Below are 9,267 nucleotides of genomic sequence, written 5' to 3' on the forward strand. Positions count from 1 at the left end.
GACTAGACCTAATGGTCAGGGGTCCCTTTAAGGTTAACACACAACTTATTTTGCTGCAGCTAACTAATGTACACTTAAAAAAAGGTTAAAGGACCCCTGACCCCAGTCGTGACCGACTCTGGGGTTGCGTGCTCATCTCGCATTATTGGCCGAGGGAGCCGGCGTATAGCTTCCAGGTCATGTGGCCAGCATGACAAAGCCGCTTCTGGCAAACCAGAGCAGCACATGGAAACGCCGTTTACCTTCCCGCTGTAGCGGTTCCTATTTATCTACTTGCATTTTGACATGCTTTTGAACTGCTAGGTTGGCATAGTGGTAAACCCCATTGAACTCAGTGGGCCTGAGTAACCCTAGGAAGGATTGCTCTAGGAAGTTAAAGAAATAATATTGCAATGAGGATAGCCACCTAGAAATAAAGTGACATACCGTATATAAATCCTTCTATTTAAAACAAACTATTTAAAACAAACTGCTCATGAACGACTATTTCCCACTGTAGCTTTAGGAATACTAAAATGTGAAACTGTTGCATGACAATACATCAAGGGGCTGAACCAAGGCAAAATAATTTTAGCACAGGTGTTCCTTGTCTTCATCCCAAGGCCACCATGAACGGCTTTATGAACTGCCACTGTTCCTTACGTAATTCTCACTAGCAGTGCTTTTCTGCACTTCATTGCCCCCATAACAAGTATAAATTCAGATGATGGTGATGATATATGTCGTCCGTCCCCCCGGTAGTTTCCAGCAACCGGTCATTTCAGAAGCCTCGCTGCCTCCAACTGTACAGGCGGAGCAGAGCCACCCTGTCAGTAGCCACCCATCGCCCTCTCCTTTTCCTCCTCCGAGGAATTCATCTAGTCCCTTGAAAGGCACCCCAAGTGGGTGGCCGCCGCTGGCCCTGCGGGAGCGAGTTCGGGGTGCGCGGAAGAAGAAAGGCTTCCTTTCCCCTCTTCTCCCAACTGCAAGGCTATATATACTGTATCTGTATCTACGGTATATAATGCAAAGGCATTTCGAAGAGAGCGGCGTGGAAATGCCGCCTTCCCGCAAACAAGCCTCAAGGAGACGAGCGCGCCCAGGGGTGGGGGCTTGTCAGCGAAGTAGGTGCCGGGGGTGGGTGGGCGGACGCCCTCACAAGGTCCTCCAGGTGCCGCAGCCCAGCGCCGCCCCTTCCCCGACAAAAGGTGCAGCAGCGCCGCCCCAATAATACCGCAGCGGTGCAGAAAAACAGGAAAGAACCAACGGCCCGCGCTTGCCCCTCGCGCGGCCCCCTGGGCTCCCCTCAGCGCAGCCCGCACCTGAGGCCCCTCCGGCTGCCCCCGTTCCCGCGGCGAGCGGCTCCTCGTCCATGGCTCCCTCTCGGCAGTCATGTGAGGAGGCGGCGGCGGCGTCCTCGGGACCCTTCCTGGCGCCCTCCCCTTCCTCCCCGGCTCCCGCCCGCCTTCGCTCCCCCTCGGCCGGAGAGGCGGCGCCGGGGCGGGCGAGAAGCTCGCTGGCTGCTGCTGCTGCTGCTGCTCGGGACGAGGCGAAGAGGAGAGCGCAGGGGAGACGGGGCTGGTTGCTGCTGGGCTCGGAGCCGAGCCCCGCCGCGCACCTGTTTCGCTTTTTCCGAGCCGCCGTTCAGACGTGCAGCTGGTCAGATGCGCGTCCAGTGGGTCTTGAAAACGGGAGCAGCAGGGGGCTCGGTCTACTGCGGCGCCGCGCAGGACTCCCCGGGAGACGGTCGAGCGGACGGAGAAAGAAGCAGGAGCAGGCGGCAGCAGCCCAGCTTCCTGTCCTGCACACGTGTCGCAGTCGCACGTCCGAGAACAGCAGAGCATACTTTATTGGATTGATTTATTCGGCGCTATTCTAGAAAAAGAAGTGCCGGGACTCACCACGAACGCTTCCCTTGTTCTCTAAGAATGGCAATGGCGCCCACTTGAGAGGGGCTGGAAAGGAGTTCTGGCGGGGGGGGGGGGATACCTTAGGTTTATTCATTATATTTTTATGCCACTTTTCATCCCAATGAATCCCAAAGCAGCTTACAAGGTTGCAGGGTTTTCAGCTGGGGCAATCAGAATAAGATCCACTATTTAATTCAAAACCCTAAAATGTATTTTATATAATTGACTTTTTATTTCTATTCTTTGTATATCGTATTGTTTTATTGCTATGGTTGATGACTGAGATGACTGACACAAATAAAGATTCATTCTCTCATTCTCTCTCTCAGCTTACAAGCAATAAGCAACAACAGCATGATAACACATCACAAATACATAGATCGTAGAACTATAAAGTATGGAGGGGACCCCCAGTCATCTAGTCCAACCCCCTGCAATGCAGGAATCTCTTGCCCAACGTGTGCCTCGAACGTAGGACCCTGAGGTTAGGAGCCTCTACCGACTGAGCTGTTCATCCAGCGGTGTAACACGGTATAAATTATGTAGACTGATTAAAAAATTGTCAGCGAAGCAATTACAAAGCAATCTCTAAAACACCGTTAACAAAGCACCAACTGGAAAATAAGCTAAATATCACAATTAAAGCAAAAGTTATGTTATATGATTAACAAATCAGTGCAGTGTTCATAATCTATAAAATATTAGCAACATTAACGAAACAGCTGCCAAAAAAATGAATTAAGCATTGTTGAATTCATGCACACTCCCCACATCCCCATGACTCATAATCATTTAGCTTATTAAATCGTTTAGCTTATTAAAATGCACATACACATAATGCCATTGGCAGCAGCTCTCTTCTGAAGGTTCCTCTGGCTGAAGGTGGGGCAGTTAGGTGGGAAAAGCCATTACCTGTTGGGCAACACCAAACCTCACATCCCTCACCCTTGCAGTGCGTGGCTTGGTGCTGAAAAGGTGAAGCAATGATCTATCGGGTGCAGCCATGGCCTGCTGAAGGGCACATCTCTCCCAATGAGAAGAACAGGGATGAGGGGAAACAACCCAAGTTCAGTCGCAGAATTCTGTTTGCCTCAAAGCCTGATCTTTTCACTCTGCACATGTGTCATGGCACGTTACAAGCTGTCTCGTGATGGGGCTTAAAAATTGCAGCCCCACCAAGTCAAAATGTTACCACCTGCCAATGACTAAATGTTACCACCCGCCAATGACTAAATACACTCCTACTCCTCCTACTCCTCCTCCTCCTCCTCCTCCTCCTTCTTCTTCTTCCTCTTCCTCTTCTTCTTCTTCTTCATGAATTTATAAAAGTACTGTACAAAATACAGAACTGAAGAATAAAAGAAAACATGAAAGAAAAATAGATACATTACATCAATCCTTAATTCTATCCCATCAACTTCCCGTCTATCCTTACATGGTTCCCTAAAGTTTCCTATTCCTGTTGCATATTCTATTTTTTTCTAACTATTTAAATATTCAAATTCTTCTCATTATAAACTATAACTGTCGAGCTTACTCCAAACCCACTAAAGTTCTAACATTTTAATAACGTTTTTTTAGGTAGTCTACAAATGGCTCCCATTCCTCTTTAAAACTTTTCTCTTCTTCCTCTCTAATTTTGCTGGTTAAGCTTGCTAATCCTGCGTATTCCATTAATTTCATCTGCCACTCTTCCTTTTGTGAGTACTACCAGTATCTCCTCTCTCCATCTGTGTGCATATAGGATTCTCGCTGCTGTAGTGGCATACACAAATAAATTTATTTCTTTACTTGGTACCTCGGACCTCATTATTCCTAACAGAAAGGCCTCTAGCCTCTTTGGAAAGCTCTTCTAAAATATTTTTTTAATTTGTTATTGAAATAAAAAATTAAGGTCTTATAAAAGGTAAAGGTACCCCTGACCATTAGGTCCAGTCGCGGACGACTCTGGGGCTGCGGCGCTTATCTCGCTCTAAATGTTCATCAATGTGCCGAGCAGAGAGCAGACACGTACACAAATGTATAAACCACATGTGTGAAGCAGCACAGGAAGGCAGCCCTGAAACCATTTTTGACTCCCAAACTGACAAAATGTTTCTCTGCAAGGAAGGAGGGGGTGAGGGAACCTTCCCATTGTCTCAGGAATTAAAGTGATTACCATCTCAAAGGAATGGCCAGGCTACCAGGAAGGGCAATCAGAGAAGGCATTATCAGATAGCCTGGCAGACAGGATAAACAAAGTAGTGTACAGTACTCAGATTTCTGTTGTAAACCACCCTTTTCTGTGATGTAGGTATGATGTTTCTGGGGGTGGTCTTGGACTCCAGGGTGGGCAATTTAAATGTCTATACTGTATGAGGGCAGGCACACCTTGGTTCTGGGTCCTCCTCTTTTTTCCTGCCTGTGAGGGGGCACCCTGTTGCAACAGTTGAATAAAGACCAAGCTTACTACCTGCTTTGCTTCTCAATATTCTCTGGTTGGCCTCTGTTATTTTCTCCTACCGATGGAGAACCTACAAAGGACTCTACAGGGGCTCTTGTATACACCATAAGGGAATAAGGGGAGATTTTGTTTATTGCAGTTATATATCATTTACCATTATTCTTTAACTACTCTGAAAGTCCACCACATGGTAACAAGTTCCATCTGTAGCTTTACACTTACAACATTTACCTGATTGTGGCTTACACATTTTCGCTAATTTATTTGACGTCAAGTACCATCTGTAAATCATTTGCCAATAATTTCCCTTAAGAGCATAGCAGACCGTGAATTTTAATCCTGTTTCCCACAGCTTTTCCCACAAATCTAACCCTATATTGTGGCCCACATCTCTAGCCCAATTGATCATTGCTGTTTTCACCACTGCATCCTTTGTCTCCCATTCTAATAATAACTTGTACATTTTAGAAATTAACTTCTCATTATTATCTATCAGCTCTTTCTCAAATTCTGAGGTCTGTTCTATAAAACCACATTGTTCATCAACTTTAAATATTTCATTCAATTGACGGTATTGCAACCAGTCTGTCACCTGGTTACCAACTTCTTCCATCTTCTTCAGGCTTCACTTGCGTCTGTGAAGTCCAGTAGTTGCCCATCCTTTTTCCATATTCAATTTTTTCAGTTCTTCCTTGGGAGTAAGTTCTGCTTAAACTCCCAGCAGCCCCAGGAAGTTGGTCTATCTATAAGATGGCACAGGTAATTTTCTGACTCTGGATTCACAGGCCCTATCTGGAAGTGGGAATATGGTAACAGTTCTTGGGGTCCTGATTGATATAACAGTGTATATCACTCCATGTACTTAAAATGGTCTTACAGGGACACCTCATTGAGTTGCCAGTGTGTATTACTTCAGTTACTTAAAAATATGGTAGGCCAGCCCTATGGGAGGGGGGGCTCATGCTGAGGGGGGCCCTGGACCTCTGCCCCAAAGTCCTGCCCTGACAACGCCGTTGCCTGCACCCTGCTATCTGCATAGGCATAAGATGCCGCAGTGCAGAAAACAATACTCAAGAGAGCTCATTAAGTGTTCATTATCTCCTCCTTTGTTTTGTAACTCTGAAATGTTTAATACAAATACTATTTTTAAATAATAACAACCCCACTCAAATTCTCACACACTGGAGACTTCAGGGCTCACAGAGCAGGACTTCCGGATAACTTTTCATGTTGGGATTTAAGTATTGGAACCAAGAACCCAAAAGAAACGATCGAGACTGGAGCCTCCCCAAAGAATGCACAGAGTGCTTTTAACTCCAGGGTAACCACGAGCACTTTACAGTTGCATGCTAATATTAATCATTATTGTTATTGTTATATTCCACAATTATGTGCTTTTAACAGCTTCAAGGTGAGCACAACAGGAATTTGAAAAAAAAAATCCAGGTATGAAGAAGCAGCGGCGGGAGAAATTACACTGACATATTAACCTTATTGTGATACGTAATGAGTGGCATATGGGACGTGGGTGGCGCTGTGGGTTAAAGCACAGAGCCTAGGGCTTGCCAATCAGAAGGTAGACGGTTCAAATCCCCGCAATGGGGTGAGCTCCTGTTGCTCGGTCCCAGCTCCTGCCAACCTAGCAGTTCGAAAGCACGTCAAAGTGCAAGTAGATAAATAGGTACCGCTACAGCAGGGAAGGTAAACGCCGTTTCCATGTGCTGTCTGGTTCGCCAGAAGCGGCTTTCTCATACTGGCGACATGACCTGGAATCTGTACGCCGGCTCCCTCGGCCAATAATGTGAGATGAGTGCCACAACCCCAGAGTTGGTCACGACTGGACCTAATGGTCAGGGGTCCCTTTACCTTTACCTTTTTAATGAGTGGCATTGGATGGAGGTGACAGTTCTATATGCTGCCAGCGACCATGGTCAGCCCATGTTGGCACCTGAGGCGAACCAAAAAATGAAGATCAACATCAGGAACAAGGCTTGTCTACTACATCATTATTGAAGTGGAAATCAAAGGCTGTGTCAGGGTAGGAAAGGGCCCCACTCTGAATTGCACCGGATGGATGCAGACCCCAGGAAGCAACCTCCACCATTTCCTCTCTAGGGGTGAGAGGAGACCAGCAGGATCTCCTATTCACCAAGAGGCAGAATTGGAGGTGGCTGTTAGCAGTTCCAGTCTCCGAGACCACTGCAGCCATGCAACAGCAGCATCGGGCAAAGCTTTCCTTGGAGGTCACATTGGCCGCCCTGTAGACCCTGTCTTGTTAGCAACACCCAGGGATCACATGTTAGAGGTGGGTGGGGCCAGATGAAAAGTGGACAAGCAATGGATGTGGCCCTTGTCTTTGTGCAGTAAGCTACACGGCAGATACACATAAGTCAGAGGTTCCTATGCACAAACAAATACACACCTCTCCATCCCCCATCCAGGCAAGTGAAAGGCATTATTATTATTACAGTTGACGGGGAAATTATTTTTTTAATATCTTTGTCAAAATTTATCTCATAGCATACAAAAAGGTAAAAGGAAGTAACTGCTCTACAAAACATCAGGGCAGCTTGCAGACTTGAAGCATTAAGCAGATCAGTATAAAAGTATAGCACACCATAAACAATGGAGAGGGGGACAGGAAGAATATTCCCTCTTATGCTTTGAATCTGTACCAAGATTGTCATGTGAGTGGCTGCAGGACAGGGTGCTTTATCCATTTTGTTTATATAAGTGATGAATTGATCTGCACCCAGTCTAAATGATACTTTTAGTCTGCCTCCTGAAGCACTCTTCCATGGTGGGTGAGATGCTCTGAGAGTCCTGTATCTCACACCTCTTGAAACCAGGCTGCTTGCAAGGAGGAGGTAGAAGTTTTCCAATGTCAGGCAAATTCCATCCAAAAGCACTAAAGCAGGCAGGGGCTGTGGCCTCAGGAGAGTCCCAAGGGCCCTAGAGAAGGGCCTGGATGGGTGCTTTTGTGCACACCCTCCCAGGTCTGAAACTTCCCACTCATGAAATATACTGATGATGATTACTGTTTATTTGTACTTATTTTCATTGTTCTCAACCACATTCAGCAGGGTGTACATTTTGTAAATAATGAATATATGTGGGTGCTGATATGTTTAATTTAATGTTGACAAATTAGACAGAAGGAAAAGAAGGTGCACTGGAAATATGTTTAATTTTGCTTGGTTTTTTTTGCATTTTTATCCATCACAAAGACCTAGGCAGCATGCTTCCCAAAGAGTCTCCCACCCAGGCATTCACCAGACTCAGGCACATGTTAGCTTCAGCAAGGTGGTAGCTTTATGTTTCTTGAAACCGTACTTGGGGAAATGATGTTGAAAGGGAGTAGTTCACAGGAATGATAAATGGGGTGTAAGATGGGTTTTTAAAGCCACAAAGCTTATGGGTTACTATCTTTCAGTCTACCTTACAGGGTTGTTGTGAGGATAAAAGGAGAACCCAAATGTCATACTTTTTTATATTGCCCTTCATCCAAGGATCACAGGGTCGTTTAACAATATAAAAACACAAAAATACATACCATAGTAACAAACCAAACAATAACCACAAGCAAAACAATTAAACCCACAGGGTGGGACTAAAAATGTGAGTACAGTAGTACCTACAAATATTGTAAGTAAATAATGACTATATAAAGGCAACTTACCAAATATTATAGTTTGTATTACTGCTCTTAGAAGAGGAGCACTCAACTTTTGGGCCACTGTGACAACAGGTCCCGTTCAAACTACAGAATGGCCTTGTTCTCACAAAGAACAGGTAAAAATAGTCTGGGTCTGCTGGACTGCATAACATTAGTGTTCATGAGGTAGAGGGTTTACATGACTGAATGTTTCTCCATATAAAAGAAAGAGAAGGATTGGGGCCTAGGCTTCACCTACCTGGCTGGTTTTCTGTGTGCATATTATTTTTATTGGGAGCATTCTGTCGTTAGAGGGCATCCCCACTCCACGTTGCTAAGTACTGGTAATGCAATCTGGGTTGCAAGTTCCTCCCCTGGTCTGCCACTTGTGAGATCTGGGCCTATGAGCAGGTTTTACTCTACCGTGCCCTGTTGTACACAGGGACAAGTGTATGTATACCTGTCCCGAGTGTTGTGGTTTTGCTTCTCCTCCATTGGGCTGGGCAGGCGATCAGGCCTGACTGATTCTATGTTATAAACAGGCCCGGAAGCCTTCCTGTTTCTACCCTGGTATGCCACAACCTCTCACTTCTCTGCGCCACTTGTGGGTAGTACCAGCCACCTAAGCAGCGGCATTGTGAGCAAGGTACTTTTAAAAAGTCACTTAGGTATCAGAGGCAAGTCCCCTGTACCAGAGTTGGTACATTGGTCTTTCATGGGCAATATCACCATGTTTTTAATAACTTGCTAACAGGAAAACAGAAACGGGGGTAGAGAGGGGGGAAATAAGGTGGGGGACATACTTAGCTGTCAACAGGACTGTTGTGAGGATAGAATGGAAGGAGAGCCATGTATGGGAATTGTAGCGCTGTGAGGGGAATAGGGGTATCCTAACCACTCTCAGCGCCCTGAACAAACTACATTTCCCAAAAAAATTGTGAGGTAAGCCATGCCTGTTTAAAGTGATATCACCATTGCTTTAAATGTATGGTTTGAATAAGAATGTGGAATGCTCTCCACAGGGAAGTTCGCCAGCCGCCTTCATTATACACCTTTAGGTGCCAGGCAAAAACGTTCCTTTTCAACAAGGCTCTTGGTCGATTTGATTGACACCCTATGCCCTTTTAAAATGTGGCTGTTTTTGGGAGGGGTGTTATTGGGTTGTTGTTTTTATTTTGAATATATATATTGTGGTTTTATATGTTGGTTTTGTTCTGGGAACCACCCTGAGACCTCCAGGCATAGGGCAGTATATACTGTAAATTCAATAAATGCCATGC

At 45.6% G+C, this 9,267-nt stretch overlaps 1 protein-coding gene across 3 annotated transcripts in view; it reads right to left on the bottom strand.

Moving 5' to 3' along the window:
- SNX8 (sorting nexin 8) overlaps positions 1–1,953 on the bottom strand; it is a 38,632-nt gene extending 36,679 nt beyond the window's left edge. For 2 of the 3 annotated variants that reach the window (XM_060282516.2, XM_035130973.3), the window contains exon 1: positions 1,598–1,953. In XM_060282516.2, coding sequence (XP_060138499.2) covers positions 1,598–1,823 — 226 coding nt within the window. In that variant the 5' untranslated portion in view covers positions 1,824–1,953. Of the gene's footprint in view, positions 1–1,301; positions 1,446–1,597 lie in introns of those variants that run through there. The other variant, XM_035130972.3, reaches the window with a different exon arrangement.
- Between the last annotated feature and the right edge of the window lie 7,314 nt (positions 1,954–9,267).

This window comes from Zootoca vivipara, chromosome 13, assembly GCF_965207765.1.
Source record: "Zootoca vivipara chromosome 13, rZooViv2.hap1.1, whole genome shotgun sequence".
NCBI classification, from domain to species: Eukaryota; Metazoa; Chordata; class Lepidosauria; order Squamata; family Lacertidae; genus Zootoca; species Zootoca vivipara.